The sequence below is a fragment of the Oxyura jamaicensis genome, chromosome 3 (assembly GCF_011077185.1).
Source record: "Oxyura jamaicensis isolate SHBP4307 breed ruddy duck chromosome 3, BPBGC_Ojam_1.0, whole genome shotgun sequence".
NCBI classification, from domain to species: Eukaryota; Metazoa; Chordata; class Aves; order Anseriformes; family Anatidae; genus Oxyura; species Oxyura jamaicensis.
In genome coordinates, this window is record NC_048895.1 from 25934913 (window position 1) to 25961723 (window position 26811).

Here is a 26811-nt window from a genome sequence, read left to right on the forward strand (position 1 = left end):
GAGGCCTGTGCAGCGTGAGCTCACGACACTGGAAGCGTGTCCACCGCAGTGGAAGCGGGGCAGCAGGAGTCACTGAGCGGTGCCCGCAGCCGTGCTGAGGCGCGGGGACGGCTTGGGGAAGCCCTGGGGAAACTTTTCCCTAGAAAAATGCCATTTGCGAGGCTGCGGCTGAACGATCGGTGCCGGCGCTTTGTGTGCACCCTTATACCTAAATCATTCAGCGCGCGTACGTGTACATATGGTGCGTGTCCGTGTGTACACAGGGGCTGTTTATACATCAGAAGCCCTCTCCCCCTCAGCACCGCGGCGAGGGACGGGCCGGGCCCGCGCCGCCGTTGCTAAGCGCCGGGCGGGGGGGGGGGGGGCTGCTTCCGGGCGGTGCGTCACTGCCGTGCGCCGCCGGGGGCGGGGGCGGAGGCGAGCGGGGAAACGAAAGCGGCGGCGGCGGCGGGGCCGGGGCTTGGGTCGGGGCCGGGGCCCCCCGGCTGCACGGAGGAGGAGGAGCGAGGCTTCGCGGCCCGCTGTCCCGCCGGGGCTGGGTGTGCGGCCGTTCGGGTTCGGCGGTGAGCGGGTGGGGGGCTGGGGGGGGTTTGGGGTCTGTTGGGGGGAGGTCGGTTACGGGGCGGCTCGGGGCTGCCGGAGGGAGGGCCAAGGTGGGAAGCACGGCGGTGAGCCCCTCGCGAGGGGGCTGGGGTCGGTCTGCGCTTGGCTGAGCGGCTGCGACCTGCTTGTTGCAGGCACGATGAAGAGGAGGAGCGAGCCCGACTTCGGCAGCCCGCAGAAGAAGCAGCAGAAGAAGGTGGAAGACCTGGGGCTGACCCTCAGCTCCACGTCCGACGACGAGGCGCAGTTCAGCAACCATACCACGCAAGGTACAGCGGGCTGCTGTGGGGGCCCAACCGACGGGTAGGGGCTGAGGGCACCTCTAAATCCTCATCCACGAGGCGTAGAAGGTGGAGGTGGATGACAATTGCACACCCCAGAGCTGTGGATTTCTGGTTGTGTGTGGACAGCGTTAGCCTGCTCAGGGTCAGCCGCTGCTTCTGCTTGGGAAACTTTCAGTGGTGAGGGGCTGTGCGGTAATAGAGCATGATATTATTCAGGAGAACCTTATTTAAGAGTGATGTATTTAATTTGAGGAGACACTTCTTCTCAGAAAGAGCAGTCAGGCATTGGGACGGGTTGCCCAGGGAGGTGGTGTAGTCACCGTCCCTGGAGGCGCTTAAGGAAAGGTTGGACGTGGTGCTTAGGGACATGGTTTAGTGGGTGACATTGGTGGTAGGGGGGTGGTTGGACCAGATGATCTTGGAGGGCTTTTCCAACTCTAATGATTGTATGATCGCTGGAGGTGTTTTAAGAGATGTGTGGGCATGGTGCTAAGAGACGTGGGTCAGTGATGGGACTTGTTGTTGTGATGGTTGCACTTGATGACCTTGAAGGTCTTTTCCAACTAGATGAGTCTATGATGCCATATATATATATATATATTTATATAAAGATAAAAAAAAAAGGGCAAACCAAAAAAAAACAATATTACTTTCACATTTTTAGCAGATTGGAGAAATTGAGACATACACAAAGGCAGGGTTGACAGGGGCTCTTGTGTTGCAGCGCCATCTCTTTGGCTGGTTCAGCGCGATTTTTTATTGCTGCTGTTGTAAGCTGTGAAAGCTTGCAGGTATTTGGTTTCAGGAAGAAAAAAACTGCTTTGGAGTTAATTAACTCAATTGCCTGCTTCGCTTTTTAAGTTGGAGTTTGCTTTCTCACTTGAAGTATACCAGAGTTGAGGAGGGTGCCCTACACGATTGCTATTCCTTTTGTAGAGCACTTTAAACTCTCCCAGGGTAGTGGTACTTCATGTTGCCGCACACACACGCCTCCTCCTTCTTAGTCTTGGGATTTTTCTTGGTAATAGCATTAGTGAAAAAGGGCCTGAGCGCTGAAAGAAGCCTTCCTCCTGTGAAAACAGAAGGGGATGTGTATGGAAGGTAAGTGGTCAGTTTGGGAGTAGGTGTAATGACAGGGTATGGTGTTTGCACTTGTCTTGCAAGACCAGAGGTGAATGAGGAGGTAGACTTGTAGGGTGTCGGAGTTGGGATAGAGACTATCAGGAATTAAACGTAGGACTAGGCTGAAAAAATAAAACCAGTGTTTTTTTTTTGTTTGCTTGTTTTTTTCCTTTTTATTATTGAGTTCAATTATGGGTCAAAATAGGCTGTGAAACTTAATGGTTATGGAACAAGTCAATACAGTTCAAGGAAGACATTCTGGATAGGTTTAAATGCTTGGTAGCCTGTTACACCTGTTGTAGTTTCAGATGAAAAAACGTAGGTTGGAAGAGAGAAGTGTTTTGAGATGTGATGCACGTATTTGCTGATCATGGCCTAGTGAACGTTAAAAGTAAGAAGAGTTGTGAAGGAACTCTTGAGATTTTTTGTAATGGGTATTATGTTTGAGGCACATCATGAGACCTGGAAAATAAAAATAATAATGAAAAAAAAAAGCTCAAAGTAGGTATCGAAGATAATTGAAGCTGGGGACCGGAGAAGCAGCAAACAGTAACTGGTCCTAAAGTAAAATCCTTTTTGATCCTGTTCATCTCTAAGAACGTTGTGAAGGAAGGAGAAATGTAGTTTGTATGACAGATGCTTGGAAAGCAAGATGGGCATATAATATTGCAAACACGCTGCGTCATAGCTTTCTTTGTCTCTAGCTAGAAGTCTCAAAGGTTGGTACTGTAGTACAGTAGTTATCTTAAAGGGTGATAGTTCAGCACCGGGTGTTGAACACACATTGGAACAGTTTTAACTGCAGCCGCATATTTCTCTGTGGTGTCTCTCACTTTCTGACCTCTTGTAATGACCTTTGCTAATTTTCCAGTTGTTTCCTGTTAACAGCACTGATGCTCTGTTATCCGTAACAGGAAAATACAGAGATCTGTGAGCTGGGAGAGCAATACTGTGTTTTTTCTTGCATCAGAAAAAAAAAAAGTTCAATCCTTTCTAGCTTATGCCACTTTTTAAATGCATGCAGCTACCTAATTCCTTTATAAGTGATAAACAGGAAAAGATGAACTCTGCTAACTAGAGTTTTCTGCATTACCTCGAGGTAACTTAGGTATTTCAACCTGTAGCTGTACAAAGAAGTACAGGATGATTTCTAGCACTCAGCGAACAAGGCAGGCTTGAGAGGCAGAGGTGCAATGAAGAGAGTGGCTATACTTGTGGTTTGCTGCTCCTGTAGTCTTTATGGCCCACCCTGCAGTATTACTTTAGTAGGACTGCTGGTGCTAGACAAATTTAAGGAAGGAAATTTGTGCCATTGCTTCATCCTCATAGTGATCGCACCACAGAAAGAACTCCCTGGGTTGTAGGGCCTTCCTCCCTCCCCACCTGGTGTGGGGCAGTCTGAGGGACAGCTGTGGTGTGACTACCACCTGATTCCTGCCCAGATCCCAGCTACGCTCAGAGGAAATAGGTTTGGGCATCTCAAGCGAAGCACTGTATAGCTCATCCAGGCCTAGCTTCTTAGGCCAAATAGATCCCAGGGCAGAGCTGGGCATGGCAGAGGCCGAAGTTTAGTGCTGATGGAGGCTTGGCTGCATCAGTTTCAGCTGACTTTCAGGTGACAACAAAATTGGGGTGCATGCTGTTACATTTCTGCCTTGATTGGATGTTTGACTTGTTTAACTTCTTCCTTGAACATTCATTTACCTCTGTCATTATTTTAAAACTAGATTGACATATTTTTGACATATTGGATTTGTAGGCATTGGTAAACTTCTCTAGAGGTGAAAAATGGTCTCTTTTGGTAGTGAACTTGGGGTTCTCGCTGCTGAGGCGGGTGATGGAGTCAAACGAAATTTCTTGTGCGTTTTGTAGATGTCTGTCTGTGTACTTGATTTTTGTGCAAGTCAGGGATGTGTATGCTTCTGTAATTAGGTAGGAAAATGAAGAGAGTCTAACACTGTTATCAAGTTGTCAGAAACTGCCATTTATCCTCAGGAGGGAATCTGGACTATCAAACTCCTCAGGATTATTGTAAAGGTCAGACCCACTGCAGCGTACTATTGTGGTCATACCGTGGCCTGCTCTGCTGCTGGCATGGGGTTTGCCAGGTTTTACCCTTTGGGCTATGTGGAATCCAGCGTCTGAGAGAGGTGGTGTGCATCCCTGAGACAAAAGGGTTGATAACCAAGTGTTGGTTCTGTGTGGCATTTTATATTGCACCTGAGTGCTTCCTGTAGCACATTTGAGATACTGAAGTGTACTGTCAGACTCGGTGTTTGTTGAGAGGTTTTACTGAGTCACACTGTATAGCTCTTGATGTGATTACTTGGTGTCTTGCTTTTCCTCCCCCCCCCCCTCTTTTTTTTTTTCATATTTATTTCTTTTGCTTTTCTTGTTTTCAGAGTCTTCCAGTAGCAGCAGTGGGTCTGAGAGTGAGAGCGATGAAAAAAGACCAGTCTTCAGCAATGAGTTCAAACAAGACTCTCTCGTGGAGGGTACTTCGTCCCGCTACTCGATGTATAACAGTGTCTCCCAAAAGCTCATGGTAGGTCAAATTAGTTTTGCTCCAAGCTACTGAAAATACCAGTCTGTTCTGAGATTTTCTGTGTGATTTTGATTATCACTATAGTGAGGTTCTCTGTTTGATCCAGCTAATAAGCAGCTGGGGGAGGCTGAGAGAGATTTGTAGATGGGGATTTGGCTTAAAAAAGAAAAGTGAATTCATTTTCCAGGCCTTGAAGCAGGGAGGTGAATGTGAAGATAGAGATTTCTGGTTCAGGCAGTCTGAGCTAGAAAAAGAGAGTCCTACCATGTGTTATTTTGCAAATATGCATGGTTGAGTTAACAAATGCCCTGTAAGAAATGCCTTTACAACTTCTAGGATTGACATTAATTCCTTTTTGGCTTGGCAGCTGGCTGGCCTGCCCTTGCAGAATTATTACCGTAATTGTTAAGGTATTTCTTTCAAGTAGTGCTGCTCTGGTTTATGTAGGGCCAGAAGTTTCTTGGAAACGCATGGAGTTGTGAATTACAGTAACTGTGACAGCTGAACTTTGAAGATGATCATCAACCCCTTCGTCTCACAGTGTTAGCATGGGGAAGAAAGAATTTCTAGGAAGTTTTAAGGAAATTGTTGACTGTCTCTTTCTCATCATAGTCCCAAATTTGGCAAGTTTTTTCTGAGTCTAAAGGCAATAGTAGGTTGTAGAGAAGAGAAGTTTCTCTGAGTCCGTGCTGTTACACGTATTTCCCGATGCAAAATTCATTACTGTGGTATTGTGAGCATCATAATCCTGAAAGCATTTCTATTCTTGACAAGAGAAACACAAATGTTATTGCCAGGGGCAACAGGAAAGATGAGACATAGTTATGTATGACTTGAAATGTGACAGGAGAACTGAACTCAGGTCTCTCTTTATGCTATGCTGCTCTCAGAGGAGCAGGGGTTGGCAGTCTTTCCATGGTGGTACACCAGCGTGTAACTTCCTTTGCCCAGTTAGTTCAGTCTCCACTAGAAGCTGGGAAGTGCTGGTTCTTACTAGTGGGAACAGGGAGGTGCTGCCCTTCCAGGGCACACAGTGCTGCTACCCAGCTCTATCATCTCTCTAATATGGAGCAGGAAATTTCAAGTCTTGCTGAATCCTAAACTCAGTGGGGTCCAGAGACTGAGAGTTTCTGATTTTGCCCCTCTGTGGATAAATCCTATTGCTGATCACCGCATGTCTGTCCACATGTGTTTTTGTAACTGGGCTGCAGTTTGCTGATTCTAGCACAAGACTGTCTTTCCCTTGGAGAGTTCACTCTCGATCCAATCACCACAGTACAGGAACTTCTACTGCTGCGTTCAGAAGGCTTTGCTTTGTAAGGCCTCATAAATCCGAATACAAAGATGGATTGAATGTCTGGTTAGACAACTTGGTAGCATTAGGTAAGTAAAAGGAAAATAGTTCTTCATTACTAGATGTTCAGAACTCTGGCCTCAGAACTGATGCAAAACAGGCTCAGTGGCTCTCACATTGGATGTACGTATTTCAAGGACTGATCTTCCAGATAGCAAAGGTGATGGGCAAACTCCATGTACCTTTGTATAAAAACTGTCTGATACTGTTGTGTTGCTTCTTATACAGATTGATAACAAGCAATGGTTTTGTTCCTTTTCACAGGAAGGAGCATATGGGCAATTTATTCATCCAATTGAAAATTCTTAAGTCTTTTATTTATATTTTGTGAATACATATTGGAGGGAGTAAAATTGGCTACATTCATGCTTTTTTTTGTTGTTCCCTTATTGCTAAAAACAATAAATAGAAAAGCTGTTAAAGTAGCCGTTAATGAACGTCTTTCTTTGAACTGAAGAGATGGAGTGCGTTTCAGGAGCACTGTGTCTTGCATTCCTCCTCTGAGAATTAGGTGAATTTCAGCTGATATTTGCAGTGCACCTGACTGCATGTTCACAACAAATAATATCACAACGTGAATTTTTTCTTATGCCAACATCTTTTGGTTTATGAACTTAGAAACCCACTGAACACAGTGATGAATGTGTCCTGGCTTCTCACTACTTCTCCTTTAGAGCAGGCTGGTCCTGAATTTTTCTAATTTGTTCTCTTTTCAAACCTTTTTTTCCTTCAGTCCTAAGTCTTGGAAGCCACAACTGAGATTAAAAATTCTTCTTGGTGGCTCCAAGTCACTTCAGTGTGATGGCTCTTTTCTGGGCTAGTCTTTAATCCCAGTAACAGTACATAAACTCACATCTACTTGCCTCAGTGTGTTCCCTTTGTTTTCATTTATAGGCCAAGATGGGCTTTCGGGAAGGAGAAGGTCTGGGAAAATACGGCCAAGGCAGGAAGGATATTGTTGAGGCCTCCAATCAGAAGGGACGGAGAGGCTTTGGGCTGACCCTCAAAGGATTTGATGGGGAGCTGAATATTGATTGGCAGGATGAGCCAGAGGTAGGTATTTACTGTTTTGAATCCCTCTTCTGTTGCTGTGTTCAGGATTTGCTCTCTGGGAACATTTTTTGTTTCTGCTACTGTCAAGTGGTGGACCCAGGCCCAACTTTGTCCCATGATAAAGCATGTCAAAGCTTGTTTTGTCACATGTATTACTGGTCTGGCACAAAACCTGTTTCAGGTGGAGTGTTGCTGTGATCTGTATGATTTGTTTCTGAGCTTGTAGTAGAGAATGTGGTGGAAAACTGTTATCAAGCTGTTTAGAATTTACCATTTTTATTTTGTATGTCATTGTTTTTCATACCTGTGTAGGTGGCTTTTTTGCAAGTATTTTTCTGGGTGTATTTAGTAGTCCGATCTAAAATGCTGTGATGTTTTATTCCTGTCTCTCCACAAGCTCCTCAATAGGGAAGAAAATGGGAAAATAGAAATGGGTGTTGTCAAGAAAATAAAGCCCAGTTCTGGTATTGTTTGAATCAAAACAGCTGCTGTATGCCTGTTTTCAAGAGGGGGAAAAAAAACCAACAATACATAAACAACAAACAGAACACTGAATCCTAGGGATCTGGTCAACTGGAGGCCAGTCCAGAAGGTCCCAGCCATTGTTAGTGAAGGGCAGCAGTGCTATTGAGTTGCATGGTGTGCCTTATTGTACCTTGTTCTCCTTTCTTTGAGTAGTTTTCAGCAATTGGAAATAATAGCAGAGGTTATTGCTTCAGAGCAAGGAATTTGAAATCTATGCTGTAGGCTTACTGGTTTAGGGCTTGTTCTTCACCATGTTTCGGCATCTCACAGCAATTGTTACCTATGATTTGCCCTTGTGGATTATACTGTTATAACAAATATAAGAAGGTGAGTAGATCTCAGCAGCCTCTCTTTGTGAAAGCGTGGCATCACTATGGTCTTTACTGCCAAAGCAATTTTTTCCCAAGATCATAAGAAAATGTTTAAATCCTGAATTAAGTCACAGAATGAGGGAGCCTTTCAGAAAGAACTGTGTGAATGGATCTGTAAAGCACCACTGTCAACTGTCTCTTTTGCAATGTCTCCCAAATGTACCTTGACAGTACTAGGCTTTAACTTTATTGATTATCAGATGAGAGAAGAATAGTGTTTTTTTTTTTTTTTTTTTTTTTTTTTTTTTGTCGTAGTTTTTTGTAATCTGAGGATTATTTTAGGCAAGGAGGAAAAACTATATGGCCCTAAAGTCATGGCATAACCCCTTATAAGGGGTAAGATTGGGAGGCAAACTTTTTGGGAGCAACCGTTAGCTATATTTTGCTAGCAAAATCTTATTTGACTCTTCCCATGTTTTGTTTTCGCAGCCTAGTGCCTACGAGGAGGTGGACTGGTGCCTTGAGTGTACCACGGAAATCCCTGATGCCCAGGAGCTGAAGGAGTGGATGACTGTGGGGAAGGTAGTTTTTTAGATCCCAGTACTTACCAGCCTAAGAAGACATGGGGATGCTCAGCATGAAACAATTGCCTTGTCAAAGAGTTGTAGAAAATCTAGGCTGGAGGAACCCTCTGGAGACTGCTCCTGCAATTTTCTGCTTAAAGCATGTCCAGCTAGGTTTCTCAGGGCCTTGTTGGGTTGAGTTCTAAATTATTTCCAAGTATGGAAATCTCACAAATGTTTTGAGCATCTGCTTCGATGTTTGCTAACCCCATTGGCAAAATTATCCATATAGCTGATGGGCATTTATTGTGTTGCAGTTTGTGTCCATTGTTTCTTGTCCTATCAGTGCGCATCTCTGAGAGTCTAGGTCCATTTTCTGTATTTCCTACCCTTAGGTAGTTGTAGATAGGAATGGGATCTTGCCTTTTCCATCTCTATTCTGAACAAACCTTTCTGTCAGTCTGTTATACATCAGATACTGTTGCACTCTTGTCATCTTGGTGGCCCATTCGCTGGGCTTGTTCCATTTTGTCAGAATCTGCCTTGTACTGGGGAGTGCTAAGCTGGGTGAAGTATTCCATGCATGGTCTGAAGATGTGGAAATGGAGGGAATTGTTCCTCAAGCTGCTGGCTGCACTCTTGCCAATGCCACCTAGAATGTGGTTGACAGACGTCATCCTTTACAAGTTCATGTTGCCATATTTGCTAATTGTTGTGTGTTCTCGTTCTGCTCCAGAGGAAGATGGTGATTGAAGATGAAACAGAATTCTGTAATGAAGAGCTTTTACGTAATGTCCTGCGGTGCAAGGTGAGTCCTGCTCCTTAGAGAGGAATGAAAGTTTTGGGGAAGCAAGTGAAATAAATAAAGGGTTGAGTAGTTGACTTTGGTGATTGGCAGGATCTCACAACCTCTGTGCCACTGGTGTGACCTAGAATCCTGGTGGCTATTGGCATCAGTCTGTCTTGCACCTCAGCCTTCAAAGAGATGAACAAAATCGGTGTTCTTCTCTGAGTTAGTCCAACTGAAAGACTGTAGACTTGAATGAGCTAAGGAACCAAGCTCCCTTTCCTTTCTTCTGTTACGTATTTCCTCCTAGATTTGATCATGCCCTTATGAATTGCAATGTGTGTGTGTATATCTGTGAGAGAAATACCTTCAGCTGTGACTGCTTTTGAGTTGGCTAACCATGTTATCAGGCTCTGGAGCTATCAGTACAGACTTCTTCAGTGTCACTAAATTCGATTAACAGTCGGGGTGGCTTAGAAGAAGAGCGCTTATTACATGACAGAAGAAAGTTCTGTATTGGTGTATCAAACCCAGCACAGAGTGCTCTAAGGAGTGAGAAGCTTGAGGACAGGAAATGCTTATGCTTACCTATCCCTCGTGCCTATGTCAGGTCCAGGTTGATTTTGTTTCTGTTTGTGCAGAGTGTGTTTGATGAGCTGGATGGAGAAGAAATGCGTAGAGCCCGAACAAGATCCAACCCCTATGAGATGATCCGTGGAGTCTTCTTTCTGAACAGGTCTGTAGAACGACTGGTTATGCAGCCTCTTTCCTATTTATGTCCACTTTCAGCCATGGGAGCCAAGGTTGAAACTTAATAGGTCCCTGTTTGTGTTTACAGAGCTGCAATGAAGATGGCAAACATGGACCATGTCTTTGACTACATGTTTACAAACCCGAAGGACTTCCATGGGGTGAGGGCCTCTCTTTAATTTTCAAACAGCAGTGCTCTCTCAGAGTGGAGAAGGTGGAGGGAAAGGAGAATCCTTAGGATACTGGCTGGGAAAACAGATGCTTGAAAGACATTTCTATGGCTGAGTAGTGCAGTTGATGGTGTGTGTGGTTTAACTGAGGGGAGCTGTTACTGGGTGAGTAGAATTGCCTCAGTTTCCTTTTGCAGAGGCCCTTGATAAAGGAGCGAGATGCAGAGCTGCTCTACTTTGCTGATGTGTGTGCTGGTCCTGGGGGCTTCTCCGAGTACGTCTTGTGGAGGCGGAAGTGGCACGCGAAAGGATTTGGCATGACCTTGAAAGGACCAAATGACTTTAAACTAGAGGACTTCTATTCTGCTTCTAGTGAGCTCTTCGAACCTTACTACGGTATGTAGTGCATGCATGAATGTTACCTAAAGCTTGTGCTTGTGCTCCAGCTCCATCAGGAGTGCAGCTGGCATTTGTACCAGCATGGGGATCTTAGAGGAGCCTGTTTCTAGAGAACCATTTTGCAAAGTAGAGGGGGCTGTCATCTGAGAAGGGGGTTGAGATCGGTGAGCTTGCATATCAAATCACATTTCTGCACTTATTTCTATTCTGCCAAGAAGATGTGTGTCCTGTTGTAATACTTTGTACTTGAGCTTATCTGAAAAATGCAGAATGCTTTAAGATGGCTTGACAATAGTTCTTCCCACTTGACTGATGTAATCCTGAAACACTCTGAGTGAGATGACTTGCCCAAAGATCCATGAGCAGAGGCAGAGGTAGAAGCCTTACTTGGCTGGCTGGTGTTATGCTTCTGTATCAGACCTCTGTGCTTTGATAATTGATGGTGGACTCTCCGTACAGATAGATAAAGCAGATTAGGGCTACAAGCTGTACCTGAATCACTGTGACTAAATGAGCTTTTTAATATAAAGAGGTTTAAACTAACATGTTACCAAGTCTTTGAGACAAAGTGTGTGTAAACAGACCATTACTGCATCTACCTCACGGATGGTAACTTGTTAAGCTAGCTTATGTTTGTGCTGTCTGTCTGCATAGGCTCATGGTGTAGGAAGGGGAAATACAAGGATTGATAGTCTTCCTGCTTCTTATTTCAGACTGTGTAAAGGAAACTCAAGTGTGACTGTCCTGTAGAGAAGGTGGTAGCCAGTTTGATTTTCCCCTTACGTGTTTTTCTTTATCCTGCCACCACTGTGACTCGATGTCTGCCACTTCTGACACCTAACTGTGAATTCTTAGAGAACGGCTGGTGCTTCAGGATTCGATCTGTTAAAGAGAATGTTTGTGGCAAGGGCAGCAGGGCAGATAAATGCCTTGTTCTAACGCCTGCAGCATTTGGATCTTCATAACTCACTAGTGCTTTCATGGAGAAAGAGATACCTGGAGAAATGAATAACCCAATGACTTTGATACATTTTCTTGATTCCCTTTCTGTCTGTTGTGCTATAAAATCTAGGGAGATGTATACAACTCTCTTCCAGTGATGGGAAGGAAGTAGATTGCTGTGATATTTGTGTTTTGAAGAATAGTAACAAATCCTAGTGTCACTTTGCTTACTGACAGGGTGATTGACAAGGAATTTGGTTATCACAGCACTATCATGCATCCTGATCTCAACTATTTTCTAGTCCTGCAGTTGTTCAGTTAATAGAAGCTGTAGTTTTAGAAGATTTATTGGGACTAATGCCAACTAGAAGTTCCGGCTTCTCTGAAGTCAGAGTTGGTAACCTCTAGAACACAGCTTAGATGAGCCTTCTAAAACACTACCTTGGGGGACAACGTATCTCTTCAAGGAGACTTATGGGAAAATTACAAGCCTTCATGCAAAAAAAAATAGCAATTTCATTTTTCCTATTCTCTTTATAAACCTGTTTGCATGTGAACAATTTTGGGGGCTGTTTTTCTTAACTCCAAATTACGTTGTGTTTGGTAGTAGGTGGTTGTGTCTCTTTAGAATTATACTAACTTTTAGTAGAAAGCTTCCAAAGCACCATGTAAATAATTTAGCCTTTGCAGTAAAAACATGTTATTAACAGGTAAGCTGTGCAATGAGATTGAATCTTACGTTTTCAGTGCCTTCAGCTATTTGTCATTTCTACTTGGATGAGAATATTACGTTGTAATGCAGTCAGTTCCTGACTCAGAGGAGGGCAGCAAGTGATTTGTCATTTGTTGTGGTTAATATAGAAGTCATCTTCTGAGCATGGTTATTGTACAGCTTTGTTTAGCCATAACCACAAAAGCTAAATAGTTTTTCTAAATTGGCAACCATCTTTGGTGGTGAACCAGGGAATACATTAATGCTTAGTCACTTATTGAGGTCTGTGTAGCGTCTGACTAAATGTTAATTGCATCCAATAGATCACCTGTATGTGCTGATCTTTTGTACTGATCTTTGCAAACACGTTAGTAATCCTCTCTTCCTTTCCCCTTAGGAGAAGGAGGGATTGATGGAGACGGAGACATTACTCGCCCGGAGAACATCACTGCTTTTCGGAATTTTGTTTTGGACAATACTGATCACAAGGGAGTGCATTTCTTAATGGCTGATGGGGTTGGTCCCTTTCTTTTTCTTGCACTAATGACCCAAACTGGTACCTCATACCTCAGTCTGCATATATTTGACATGTCTGCACTTAAAACATGAAATTCATTAAGGCTTGTCATTAAAATTCCTGGTGGCAGTGTTTTGTATTGTTGAAAAAAAATCATAAGTTCATGATTTATCTGTACAGAATCGTTTGCTTGAGCAACAGATTTGTGGAGATGCTCATCATATGCTTTATGCTTTGCAGGGCTTCTCTGTGGAGGGTCAAGAGAATCTGCAAGAAATCCTAAGCAAACAGCTGATGCTTTGTCAGTTTCTTACAGCACTGTCCATCGTCCGGACAGGTATGTTCTGTCTGTTAATCATCTTCCACCTTCTGTCAGGTGTGGGTGACATTGCAGAAGGATGCTGTAGGATTTTATTAACATGCCATGAAGTCTGGTCTGCCATGAGGCTATGTTGCACAGGATTGAGGATGTTGCACAGGATTATGCATTCATTCCAAGATGGTTGTCAAAAAGCTAAGAGAAATGGGACAGAAAACTTAGGCTATCTATGTCTTTTTTGTTTTTATTACAAGCAGGAGGTAAAATGCATTAGTTTAAATCTCTTACAAAATGTTATGTAGCTGTCTTGGGCTAAGGTCATGGTGCGGTAGCTGGATAGTATATCTGAGCTTTATGGTATCAGCTGGCCCAGGTGCTTTCTAAATATCCTAGCTGGCTGGTTAGAACAGAGTGGTACTAATCCAGTTCATCCTTCCCTCTAGTTTGTGGCTTTTCTCCTTTAAATCTGCCATCTCTGATCAAAACCAGCTGATGTCTCATGCTGTGTTAGCCGTAACCCATTACTGCCAAGTGATGGACATTACAGCTGTGTCTGGTTTTGAAGGTTCCTCTCTTCTGCAGAATTTAGTTAGCGTTTGGCATTGATACACAAGAGCAGAAGCTAGGAATGTTTATCCCTTTGTCATTTATCTTGTGTTCTGTGTTCAGAAGTACCTGAGGCAATGATCTGCTTAGTAGTAGTCTCGAACATGATATGGTGTACGGAGTAGCCTTCATGAAGTCTTCCCTCTCTGAGTAGATATAACTCTGCCAGACCGACTGCTTTTTGTTTAGGGTAGTTGGAAAAATTGTTTGAAGGCCAAGGGTGGCATACATGCTTTTCTTTCTAGATGACAAGCTATTCTGTTTAGGTAATATCAGTTAGTTTGTTCTTCCAGCCCAAAACTTGTTGCACATAATGGAGCTGCTCTTCTGTTGAGGCTTTTGCGTAGCATGCTGCAGTGCCACAGGGCATAGTTTGGGCCTGAGGCTAGGGAGTGGGTAGAAGGCTTCCTCTTGAGAAAGCACGCATACTGATTTGATCCTGGTCAGAAAACTGCATTTCCCTTTGCTGTAGAGATAAAGGGAAGATGGTTCATGGAACCACATTGGCCTACTTCATGAAAATGTTTTAGATACTGTGTGTGTGCAAAAGCACTTACTGTTTCTGCAGAAGAGAAGATTATTGAGGTGCCTGGTATCTCCTTATCTCTTTATAATCTGCTGGTGTCACTGTGCTTCCTCTCTCTGCTCCAGGAGGACATTTTGTCTGCAAAACCTTTGACCTGTTTACTCCATTCAGTGTGGGGCTTGTTTATCTGCTGTATTGCTGCTTTGAGCGAGTGTGCATCTTTAAACCTGTGACAAGCCGTCCTGCTAACTCGGAGAGGTGAGATTCTTGAGCAAGAGGGATTACTACAGAAAGCCCGTCCTCTAAATTCAGTGATAGATGAATTTGGGCAAATGGAATCTGTGATCTCACTCAGTTGGCGACTGTCTTGGAGGAGAAAATGTTTTAGATGCCTAGTGAATTATGATGTTTGATGAGGTAAAGAAGATACTTGCCAAAGTACACTTGCTTTTCACTGCCTCTACTGAATTCCTTCTGGAGAGAGAAGCAGTGGAAGTGAGTACGTAATGCTGTTTTGCATGAATCAACTAAGGTTCCAGTGAAGCCAGCGCAGATTATGTGTGTTACTGTACCTGTCAAGTTTAGCAGAATTGATTTACTACTTTAGGGAGATCTGCAGCGTTTTTGAATAGGGTTGAATTTCCCAATCTTTTTGGAAAGTGGAAACTGACACATAATGACTTTGTGATAAGTGAGATTTCACCCTCCTGGGGCTGCCCGGGGGAAAGAATTCCTGGGATTTGGGATACTGTCCTGACAATGGGAGCGCAGCAGGAAGGTTGGCTGTGTGGAAAGGACTGAACCCAAACGATCTCTCTGCTCTGCAGGTACGTGATATGCAAAGGATTAAAGCTAGGGACTGAGGACGTGCGTGACTACCTCTTCATGGTGAACATCAGACTCAACCAGCTGCGCAACTCCGATGTGGATGTGAATCTAGTTGTCCCACTGAACGTGATCAAAGGGGACCAGGATTTCTATGATTACATTGTCCAGTCCAATGAAAAGTGAGTGCCTGTGGGCAAGGAGGGCTGCTGGCTGTAGGCAGGTCAGCCAAAATGGTTTTCGGTTGCAGCTGCTTGCTCTCATGGAGGGGCTTGCTGCTGCTGCTGCACTGCTCTGCTTTTGTTCCAAGAGGCTTAGCAGAGCAGAGGGGCCCTATGCAGTGGGGGATTATTACTGTTAGTGACTGTTTAGCTTCTGTGTACCGTCCTCCTGTGTAGAGTGGAAAGGAGGGTAGTGCCTAGTTCTTGACAGTGGACTTCTTGTCACTTTGAGGATCAGTCAGGCTTCCACCTGTTGTCCCAGTAATCTTCCATGTAGCTTGATCTTGGTGTAGATAAAGTTGCTCCCTGACGGAAATTTTCCTCTTTTTCAGCCACTGCAAAGTTCAGATAAAGGCGTTAGCTAAAATTCGTGCCTTTGTTCAAGACACGTGAGTATATTCCTCTGGCTTTCAGTGAGGATTGAACTAACCTACTATAAATCAATTGCTTTGCCCTTCTTTAAAGTGTTCTTAATTTGAGCTGGTACTTTACTTGGCCTTTAGAGCCAGGAAAATTAATAGTGCTTTTAGGTAGCTCAGTTTGTCTCTGCCTGAGTTGCTTGCAGAAAAGTGTGGGTAACTGAAGGAGTCCTGATGGCTGATGGTCTGTCACCCTTATTGAGAAGGCTATCACGCACTACGTGCCTTCTGATTAACAGACATAGACCTGCTTCTTAGCAGGAATGTGGACGTACCATCCTGGCCGGTATGTTCAATTCTACAGCACCAGACTAAGATGGCTGTGGTTAATAGATCTTGATTTTTCAGGGGTTGCCTAAAGCATGCAACATGAATTTCTCACGTTTAAAAAACCTGAAGCTATTGTGATGTATAGCTGTTTCCATGACTTGACTTTTCTGTTCAGGTGTTATTCAGAGATCACATAATAGAAAGCTGAGTGAGCCTGAGAGCCAGAAATTATCTAAGAATTAATCCTAACATTAACACTGTTTTTATGTGGGGAGGGAAGCAGGATCCTCTGAGCGTAACCTGTTGAGGAGCACTCTGTTTGTCATTCCCAAGCCAGACACTGAAAGATGCAAATTTGATAGGGCTGGGATATGCTAATGCTGTGAGAGCAAGGAGGTTTCACCATTTTAATACTCTGCTTTTCTCTTGAGGACGCTGATCGAGCCACGGCAGGCTGAAATCCGAAAGGAGTGTCTCCAGCTATGGGGGGTAAGCAAGCTGCGAAGTAGGAAGATGGTAAAGGTGATGAAATCCTTGCTGTGATGAAATAAGGATGGAGCCAGAGTACAGATAAGCTTTCTAACCTGTATGTTTAATATGTTGTCCTGAGGGAAGGTCAAAGATTATTTGAAGCTTTTCATGTAAGCAAATAGGACGATGCTTGTAGGTTACGTGTACAGCTTAACTGAGCAGGCACCTCACTCCTCTGCTTTGCTGCAGTTGAGAATGTTTGATAGCGTACAGGGTGAACTCGGCACCTAGTGGTTTTCAGGCAGTAGAGCTCTCCAAAGGATCTTGTTTTACGACTCTGCAGTTTCTTTACTGAGCCTTTGACTGTAGTGAGGTCATACCTATGGCAGTGTTTCATTGAAATGTGGATGGAATCAAAGATTTAGCCTGAAAATTTTTGAAGCTGCCTCAGTGTTTCCTACTAGACATAGTATATCTACACGAAATTTGAAAAGCATGTGAGACCTTTTCTTTGCTAGATGACCACTCCAGCAACTTCAGTCCCAAGAGCAGGAGTTCCAGGGGCAAGATGTTCTGTCATGTACTGAAACTAGAAAGGTTCATGTAAACATGCAAAAGAATAACACTTATTATCAATTGTTTGGATTTTCTTTCAGATTCCTGATCAGGCCCGTGTTGCTCCCTCATCTTCAGATCCCAAGTCCAAGTTCTTTGAGCTGATCCAGGTAAGATTTTACCCAGAAGCTGCTTCTGCTTCTTCTGAGTTCTTCGGTACAAATAGGCCTCTTCCCTGCAGGAATTAAAGGATGAAGAAGGTAGTCCTGGATTATAGTTTTATGGAAAACTACATTTACCTGCCTGTTGATGCATTGTGTCTAACGTGCCTTTCCATACATTACTCTTTAGGGCACGGACATTGATACCTTCAGTTACAAACCCACTCCTCTGAATTCCAGTACACTGGAAAAAATCCGCCAAGTGTTAGATTACCGGTGTATGGTGGCTGGAAGTGAGCAGAAGTTCCTCTTGGGGCTAGGGGTAAGTCCTGAGAACAGTCAGACTTTACATCTGGGAGTTCTGCTGGTTCATTTCAGCGTTAACTATTTTGCCTTGCAAATTCATCCCATTCTCACCTGTCCTCAAAGGCCAGGAAGGATTCTTATGGGCAGTCCCAGATGCTGCTAGTTACTTTGTTTCTTTCTCCCGACTTTTCATAGTAATTAAGCCTGTTTTTGTAATTCCAACACAGAGACCCTGTGTTCTTGTTACTGTCTCAATTACTTTCACTGTCCTTTTAAAGGGGTTCTATTTCTGGTTCACTATATGAGAAGTTAATGACAGAATTGAAACAGTTTTTTTGTTCCTCTGCTGTAGAGATTAAGGTTCTTCCTTAAAATTTCCCACAAAGAAGCTGCTTGTGACAGCCTAGTACAAAAAAAAATCTTTGAGGGGTGCTCTGGAGTTGATCAGAGGTCTCTTCCACCCCTACACTCATGAGGCCTTGGGTGAATCTGACTCTGCCTTCTATGCACAGAAATCACAGATCTACACATGGGATGGTCGCCAGTCAGACCGCTGGACAAAACTGGATTTGAAAACTGAGCTGCCACGAGATACCCTTCTCTCTGTGGAGATTGTTCATGAGCTGAAAGGGGAGGTAGGAAGCTATTCTTTCTCTTACAAGTGGCTGCAAATATAATGAGCAGTTTCACTTGTTCTCTGTAAAATACTGCAGAATAAATGTCCCATTTGTGCCAGGTGTGAGGGTTTTCTTTCGTGTTTGATCTTTAGAGAAACCATTTTAGATTAAGTTCCTTCTTTCTGTCCGGTGCTAGAGAGATGAGCTTTTAACGTTGTTTTGAAACCCCTTTGGACCTGACATGCTGTTGGCCTACGTGCAGCAGCAGATGACATTGCCCCTAAGACTTAATCTGTTCTGTGGCTCTTCGGGTACGTAACCGTGCAGTAGCGATTGCAGGCCTTGGAAGAAGACCCTTGAGGTATATTCACAGTATAAAGTGTTGCTGCCTGGGAGCGTGCCTGTCCTCTGGCACCTCCAAAGAGGATGCTGTAGTACACTGGGCTCTGTGCTGTGCTACCTGATGAGGCACTATTGTGCCAGCGAGCTGGTGGTGGTAGCTGTGGTCCTACTTTCTCTCCCTCTCCCTCCCTTGAGACAACTGTGTAGTTGAGATACGCTGTTTCTTGGAGGCTGGCACGTTACTGTACAATGGGCTGCAGGGAATTGGCATGCTTCTATTATCTGGAAAGGTGCTCTCTTGCTGGAAGAGAATGATGCATTGCCAAAAAAATAAAAAAAGCTACAAAATGAAGCTGAAATAGCAACAGTCAGTCCGAGTAGTAAGTTTACGTATTACTTTCTGCAGGGGAAAGCGCAGCGAAAAATCAGCGCTATCCACATCCTTGATGTCTTGGTGCTGAATGGCAATGATGTCCGAAACCAGCATTTCAACCAGAGGTACGTAGGCTCTGGAGAGGTTTCTTTCTTGTACATGAGTCAGAGTGACTGAGAAAGGTTCACATCAGTGGCAGAACGCTGAGCACAGGGAGACAAGTGCATTCAGCTGAGACACTGCTATAATGATGAACTGTGACTGAACCGCCTCAAAGCGAAGTGCGTACAGCCTTTTCAGCCGGTACTGTGTATGAGTCTCTGTGTATGAGGGCAGGACTAGCTCCCTCCTTAGTCTGGAGTGAGCCAGGCACATTATGGATAAATGGAGCACCCTGGGAATATGAATGAGCATAGCTGATAAGTGGCTCAGGGAGAAGGAAGGAGGCTCTCTGTTTCCTTCCTCGGGGCATGATGTCTCTCCTAGTCTTATTTGCCTGCTTAGGCATCAATGTGTTCAGCAACACACGGGCTTGTAGAGGAGGCTATGGAGACCCATTCCAAATAGCTAGTATCACCGGGCACTGAACTGGGAAGGCATGGTGAAAAGAAAAAAACCTTGCTCAAGTGCCCATTTGGCTAGCAGTGGGAGGCAATCTGCAAGTACTGAAGAGTCTAGTTGGTTATTCTGCTGAAACTGCTACCTTCTTGGTGCACCAAAGATCCTCAGTTGTAGGATTCTCTTTCTGCTTTTGTTCAGGATTCAACTGGCGGAAAAGTTTGTCAAAGCTGTTTCCAAACCTAGCCGGCCAGATATGAACCCGATCCGGTGAGTGACTCCTCTTTCCCTCAGCCTTGCATGCTTTGGTTTTGCTGTGTTCGAGGATGAAGATAAGGAGATGAAGTACTTAAACTTTAAGCTGAAATTCATGGTTTTGTTTCACTGGAAAGAGGCTAAAAGTCCTTTCAATATCTGAGATGAAGTTGATAGTAGAGAAGTAGTGCCCTCCCTTCACACATCAGACATTCATGCTTTCATCATAGGTGGACTGGCCAGTGCTGGTCTCAGATGCGTGCTGTAGTAGGTCTAGTGCACAGCTAGCTTATTGCAGTCTTTTATGTCCTTGTCTGCCCTGAAGGGTCAGCAGAGGTACAGAGAAGCTGACTGTTAGATAAATGCAATGTTGATCAGCGTTTGCAATCTCCAGATGGTTAGCCTGAGGAGAGAAGGTTTTAGTTACAATGTCAAGAAAGTTCCTAACAAAGGGCTTCAGCTTTGGTTGCCTCCTGACTTTCTATTTCATTAATTCTGCTATAGCAGATCACAAGAGCATTGTTGTGCTGGGTATCAGATACATACTGTGGACAAAATAGCTTCTGTCTCAGAAGGCTTTCAGTCTAGCTAAAAGTGCCATGATATTGCAAGAGAGGCTAGAGTAAGGGAAAGAGGACGTTCTGCTTGATGATAGATGAATGGGAACTCAGACTCAAGACAGTCACAATTTCTGGAGGAGCCTGAAGCATTGGCAAGAGCTGAAGATGAAGCAAGACGGAGGCCTGTAGAATTGGGTAGTAGAAAGGTTCTTTGCTCTCATGAAAAGCTGTTCAAACTGTGCTGTTTGAAGCCTGATGATTATAGTGGTATGTGTGAAACAGGTGGTTGGGATGTCTGATCAGAGGCAATGCTTTTGAAACTTCTGATTGTCTTCATCCCTGAACAGCAAAAACAAAAGCAGCTTGACATAATAGGATGATGATTCCAAGTCATCGTTACTGATTAAAACAACAAAACTGTTTTTACCTCAAGGTAGCTAGCATGTTTTTGGTGTCCCTCAGGATAACGGTGACGATCTTTCAGTTTACTTTTTCTGCAAGGCCAGCACGCAGAGGCCAGAACCTGCCTGGGGCTGACCTTGGTGAATTTACCTCATGGGAAAACAAAAGCACCTGACTTTCACTGTTCTTCCTCTTCTGTATGCTCAGCCTGAGGTAAAAACGTACAGCTTCTTTAGCAGTGAGGACACTTGTATGTTGCTTACAGCAACCCATCTGTGAGAAAGCAGATGTCATGTTTTTTTCAAGCCAGGAGAAATAAAGCATAAGATTGAGGAGAAAGGTGAACCTTAGTTATGCTTGGCCACCTCATGCAGTACAGAATGAACTGTTGCTGCTTCTTACAGCTAGGACGGAAAAAGAGGACAGTTTAGTTTATTTTTTTATCATATTTTTGTCTCGTTTCTTCTTTCCCCCACCCCCCCAGAGTGAAAGAAGTGTATAGATTGGAGGAGATGGAGAAGATTTTTGTGAGGTAAGTGACTGGCTGAAATGAGACATTTCCGGGCTGATGGAGAGACTGTCAGCCATCAAGGCATGGCAGCAGAGGGATGGGAGGGATGTGCTGATCTGTGCTTGAGGAGTCCTGGCAGAAGATCTTGTAAAGCTCTTGAGTCATGCTGCTGAGCTCTAATGCCACAGACTTGGCCAATGCGTTTTGCAGAGGTAGGAGTAGCAACCCTGCTCAAGTATTTGTGCAGAACTGTCAGTGGCTTGAAAGATTTAAGAGTTCATACCTGAAATGGGATCTCCATTTGGATTTAGTGTGGCAGATCACAGATCCTTCATTCCAACACTAGCTCTGCTACCTGGTGTAGATGGCTCTAGCTGTTTTTCCTAGCCCTGCAGGAGAGACGGGATTCTCCAGGGAAGTGGCGATTTATCCTGTCATATTTTAATGTGACGCTCTGGAAAGTGTGTGCGGGTGTCATGTTGTGTGCAAGAGGACGATAAAGGAAGAAACAGGAAATGCTGTATTTATATTTAGCAATCTCTATCATTGTCTTCTCTCAACATTCAGGTTAGAGATGAAAGTCATCAAGAGCTCAGGGGGAATACCCCGGCTATCCTACACAGGCAGGGATGACCGGCACTTTGTACCCACAGGACTCTACATCGTGCGGACTGTGAATGGTAGGAAGAGAGAGTCCCCTGCTCTTACTTCACTTTTACTCTGTGCCTTCAAGTAAAAAGTAATTGCCTAGGCTCACTCCTGCTGTAACTCTGTAAGAAGTTAATGGCAGTATTCCAAGGGCTAGAGATCGACTGTTGTAGTGAGCATTGCTTAAGTTGGGATAAGGTTCAGGGTGTTTCTGTGACAGTTTTTTTTTCTGTTGCAGTTTGATCTGTTGTGTGGGTAAATCAATTTATTTACATGACTCCCTTTTTTCTGAGATTATAATTGTTTACCAAGAAGATATTTTCCAGAATAATAGTACATGGAAATAACCTATTTGGAATGTCAATTTTTAAATGCAGGGGGAATGGAATTTTCTCACTGAATGCAGAAGTTTGGGAGGCAGGTGTTCTTGAGGGAGGAAAGGGAAAAGGAGTAAGAGAAGAATCACTGTAACAGATTCCTTGGCCCTGCTTGCCCTATGTATGTGTTTCTACCATGCTTTTATCCTCATTCCATTTTCAATCTAATCCCTGTGACACTTTTCTGCAAGATCCCTGGACAATGGCATACAGCAAAAACTCTAAGAGGAAATTCTTCTTCAACAAGATGACCAAGCAAGCAACATACGACCTCCCTTCTGAATCCATCGCACCCTTTCAGTGAGTACTAGCCAAGTGCCAGAGCTGAGGCTGTGGGCAGAGAGGTGCAGCTGGATGTTTGGAAGGGAGTTCAGGTGTGCTCTGCTGTTTTTGTTGTTTGCACTGCAAGCACAGCTCGGCCACCAGCAGGGTGTGCTGCATAAACTGATACCTCACAGATACAGGAAACTGCTGATCTGGAGTTGTCGCTTTTGCTGATGATTGCTATGAATAACACAAATCTTCACACAACTTCATTCCTCTGTATGCAGCAGAGTGTGAGTGAGTGAACCTTGCTGCGTGCAGGGATCCTGTAACTGTAGTTTGTTACATCTCTGAATGTTCAGATACTTCGCTGGAATTTAAAAGTCAGTCCCAGCTAATTTAGCCCAAACTCTTGTATATGTTTTAAGTAGCTAGAGCTTGTTCAATGAGAGAGTAAGAGAAAAGTAGTATCTCCTTGAGAAAGGATTGTCATTGGACTGTCATTAACACCGTGGGTGCTGAATACTACCTGTGTCCGTTGGGTACTAGGCCAAGGCAGCCTTTAAGTACAGCAGATTCAGAGTCTGCCTGGTACGTCAGGGCTTGTGGGAGGAGATGTTCTGCATGCTTTGCCTGCTGGTGGTCTCAAGAGATATCCCCCACTACCAAGGACTCTGCCTCTGAGAGCTTGACATGAAAAAGTGCTCCTGATTCTCTTACTTCGAGCCTCCTTACCTACTTTTGAGTTGTGCTTTTAAGAATCTTTAAGCTCCCTGTAACCAGCTAAATAGGAGAATGGGCTTAAAACTATGAAAGCAGAGGCATGTGGTGGATTTTTTTCCCCTCCAGGCCTCAGGACAGGGTTAGTTCTGCCTAAGGACTCATAAATAGGCCAGTACAAACCATCATGAAAGGCCGAGGACTTAGAGCTCTTGTGTAGGACTGCAGAAGGGATGTGTTGTGTTGTGGTTAGCGAGTACTAATGTGTCTGTAATTAGCCATTGACATGTGCTCTTGTCACTACCTAGTACTGCTTTGTTAGAACAGCAGCACTAAATAAGCTATGAATATTGTGTCAGTACTTGTACAAAACTAAAGGCTGCTGTGTTGGCAGTAATTAGCAGCTCTGTTTTCATTATGGCTGGGACTGTGCTGATGCAGCGAGGGAGGACTGTGCTTGATGGATGGAGTGAGAGATGGCATTGTAGGACCGGAACTCTCAGCAGCCGAGTAGAGAGCTTGGTTATTTCACACAAGGGGAAGGAAGGGATGATCATAGCTGCTTTTGTACAGCACAAAGTGCTGTTCATTTGCAAAGCTCTATAGGACAGCTATTACTGATTCTAGTAGGTTTGTCGTGAGTGATTAGATTGCTATTTGCTTCTGCTGGCAGACTTTCTAAATTCTTCATTAAGGCCTTTCCATTGCCTGAAATGACAGTTTCATCCTCTGAAGAACTTGTGGAGGGAGGGAGGTTTTCCCTAATGATCTGTCTCCTTCCAGCAAATACTGAACTGAACCTTGAGTGAAGTCAGAATTAACAAGTTTGCTTCCCTGGAAATCTCTTAGGCTAGGAAGTTCTTGTATGTTATGGGCTATTAAGTTTGTAAGATGAGCGAATGGGTGTACTGCTCTTTTTCTAAGGCACCCCTCAGATAGAGCGGCTCCCTCTGTGTGGCTCCCAGCACAAGAGCAGTTGTGTCTGCAGTGCACGTTGTGGCTAACACAATGACAGGGTTTTCCTTCCACTCTTCTGCCATACTAATCTTGCTCTCTTCTCTGTCCACAGTGTCTGCCATTACAGCCGCCTCTTCTGGGAGTGGGGGGAAGGTGTCAAAGTGCACGACTCTCAGAAAAGGCAAGATCCAGAGAAGCTATCAAAGGAAGATGTCCTGTCTTTCATCCAAGCACACTACCCCTAACCCCCTGCCCTCTTGGGGGGTGCCGGGTGGGGCTGAGCCCAGCTTGGATTCTTCAGGGACTGACAAGACTGGAGAGACTCCACAGCTGTCCTGGCCTTCTCCAGAGCTGATTCCCTGGAGGTGATGTAACCAGGAGGCGATACGCAGAAGGCTCAGGACAAGGCTCTACCTTGGCAGTGTATATAAGAGTAGGACCCAGGTAGCGTGCCTTCTGCTCGAGCACCTATGGTGACTCCTGGAGTCGAGGCCTAATGCCCTTTTGTCCTGACCTACTGCGTGCATGAGGCCAAGGGGCTGGCAGCTTTCTTTGCTCCTGTGCAAATATTCAGCCAGGTTTGTGGAGCTCTGCGTTTCAGGGCTCTCCAGGCTTGTGCTTCCCTGGCAGTGGGAAGGAGCAGAGGAAGGTGGCAGGGCTGGGCAACAGCGTGCTGAAGCAGTCCTGCCTTGTTCCTGGCAGCTGCCCATCTCCTTGGCCTTGTGAAGGGCCTTCGCTACCCCGTGGAGGGTATTAATTCATTGGGGAATGCTAGCTTTGGGGTGCAAGTATGGATTCTTGTTGGTATCTCCAACGTTTCTGCTATTGAGGCACTTGGCTGGCCATCGGCAATTCCGACGTGATGGTGTCCCACTGGACAGGAGCCAACACAGGTGATGACTGGACTTCCTGGCACCGACTTGATGTTTCAGTGCCAGAGGTTTCTCAGACCTCTACGAGCTGCTGTGATAAGGATTTCCCCTTTCTAGGTCAGTGACTGATCCTGAGCCAGCAGTCTGGGGTTAATTTGTGTCTGCCTCATGGTATGTCAGAGACCAAGGTGCTTTGGTTCTTGGTACCCAACAATACTACCCAAATCTTCAGGAAGGAAAGCAGATGTGGGAGGGAAGACGAGGGAAGTTTACGATGCTGGGGGTCTTTAGAGGAAATGATGGGAACATCAGACTTTGATAGTCTTTGTTAGAAGACCCAGGGCTTCAGCAAAGAGAGATCTTGATTTGACCATGTTGGTTAATAGGAAGAAATTCTGTCCCCCAACTGTTCCCCTGGAAAGGGTATCAGAGTTCCCTTTCTAAACGTCAGAGTGGGCTTTGACACCCTCCAAGTCTCATCTTGCCCTGGCGCTACACCTGGGGTGAAGGCACAGAGCTGTGACACTCTCAGCATGAAATTTGTGTGTCAGCAGACTTCTCAACGTGTTTTTATGCTGGGCTCAAAGTTGTCTTCTGTTGCATGATTTACCTTCAGTTCTGGCTTCCATGGGGCTTTTGCCAGGTCTTCCACTTAAATCAGAAGGTAACTCGCAGTTGACTGCTTTTAGCTAAGCAGTTACCCCCTTTTTTGTTTGCTTTTAAACACAGAATGGCAGTAGGGAGGAAACTGATTTATGGGTTGTCTGAACTGTGCCTTAAAGAAAGCTGTAGTTCTTGGAACTATAGCAGTTGCTTAGATTCTTATTTTTTCCCCCCAAAGTTGTATGTAGGATTTGAAAAAGATCTATGTAGTAAGACATGGAAGTTCTCACTTGCAGGCATATAGGTGCATGGGTACCTTGCACCCCTCCTGAAGAGGCCATAACAAGGGTGGCATGTTGCAGAAGTCTCATTTTCATCCACCTTTTAAGGTCCAGCATCATGTATAGGTTTTGTCCTCCTCAGCATGCAGCGAATGCCACCCTACACATAGGCCATGCTCTCTGAGCTTGGAGCACTTCGGTGTCTTCACAAGCACGTAATTTCCATATGCCCATGTTTTATTTCTCTGCAGTTTGGTATAAATGAACTTAACAGCTCCATCTCCTTGCACCAGCCAAACATAGGTGCAGGCTTGGTCACTGGAGAACCACACCCCTCGGCTACTGGCAACAGTTGAGGGGCTGCAGGTTGTCAAAAGGGCCTGTGGATGACCTGCAGCTGCCCTCTATTTTCAAGCAGAGGCAAAATATAAATGAGAGAAAGGGTAGGCTTCCCCCCACAAAGAACAAGAGCTCTGTCACCGGCAGCTTGTTCTGGCAAAGGCACTTCCACGAGGGATGAGGAACCTTCCCTGGGGGCAGAAAAGCACCTCCAACTGTGTGGTTTCCAGACCTGTGTGCAGTTGGCTTTTTAAATCAGTAATTTGAGGTCTGGCATTACTGCAGCCAGCCTTGAGGCTGTTCTAATGCCAGCAAAGCGTGCTGCTCCCTCCGCCAGGCTCCTGTGCTAAGTGTTACGTACTCCACTCAGGGCTCTGGTCTCCCCTGGGGGCTGGCAGGCAGAGGGGTGACCAGGAAGTATGCTGTGGAGCTTGTAGGCCTTTGAGGGAGCAAAGAAAATCCCCGTAGCTGCAGGCTAGCTTTTATGAACAGATGGTACTTCCTCTTTGCCCTGTTGCCTCCAGTTCCTCCCAGTTTTAATTTGCTTTTATTATTTTTGATGCACTGAACCATGATTCTGAATCCCCCTTCAAGAAGGCAGGCATGAGGCACTGTGCTGCTTGCTTCCTTGATGCAGGGTGAACATGGAGGAATTCTGTTGGGAAGGGGGGTGAGGAAGGTCTTGCTGAAGGGAATGTTTATGTACATTAATTGCACAATGTATTGTTATTAGGCTGTGTATCATTTTGTGTTGATTTCTCTGCTTTCATTGTCTATTACCAATACAGCCCCTTTAGTTCACAACAGTGCTTATTT

At 44.8% G+C, this 26811-nt stretch overlaps 1 protein-coding gene and 1 long non-coding RNA gene across 2 annotated transcripts; one reads left to right on the forward strand and one right to left on the reverse strand.

Moving 5' to 3' along the window:
• The first annotated feature begins 446 nt into the window (after nucleotides 1-446).
• On the forward strand, nucleotides 447-26799 carry CMTR1 (cap methyltransferase 1). Its single transcript, XM_035323333.1, has 24 exons — nucleotides 447-563; nucleotides 738-872; nucleotides 4412-4554; nucleotides 6803-6961; nucleotides 8287-8379; nucleotides 9097-9168; nucleotides 9789-9883; nucleotides 9986-10058; nucleotides 10265-10463; nucleotides 12518-12636; nucleotides 12878-12974; nucleotides 14214-14346; nucleotides 14916-15095; nucleotides 15467-15523; nucleotides 16255-16312; nucleotides 16951-17019; nucleotides 17201-17332; nucleotides 17829-17951; nucleotides 18682-18773; nucleotides 19408-19476; nucleotides 20908-20955; nucleotides 21502-21614; nucleotides 22151-22259; nucleotides 24013-26799. The coding sequence occupies exons 2-24, from the start codon at nucleotides 743-745 to the stop codon at nucleotides 24143-24145; spliced, it is 2496 nt and encodes an 831-aa protein (XP_035179224.1). The 5' UTR covers nucleotides 447-563; nucleotides 738-742; the 3' UTR covers nucleotides 24146-26799.
• On the reverse strand, nucleotides 14532-22151 carry LOC118165352. The gene is made up of 3 exons (XR_004750004.1): nucleotides 21648-22151; nucleotides 19940-19942; nucleotides 14532-14542 (listed from the first exon to the last, which is right to left on the reverse strand). It is a non-coding gene; the product is annotated as an uncharacterized LOC118165352 (long non-coding RNA).
• Nucleotides 26800-26811: the final 12 nt, after the last annotated feature.

Excerpts from the sequence above, each read along its gene's own strand:
- CMTR1 (XM_035323333.1), top strand. The coding sequence starts at position 743 with ATGAAGAGGAGGAGCGAGCCCGACTTCGGCAGCCCGCAGAAGAAGCAG. Across the intron at positions 14,347-14,915 it reads CGTCCTGCTAACTCGGAGAG|GTACGTGATATGCAAAGGAT; the intron begins GTGAGATTCTTG and ends TCTGCTCTGCAG. Across the intron at positions 21,615-22,150 it reads CATCGTGCGGACTGTGAATG|ATCCCTGGACAATGGCATAC; the intron begins GTAGGAAGAGAG and ends CTTTTCTGCAAG.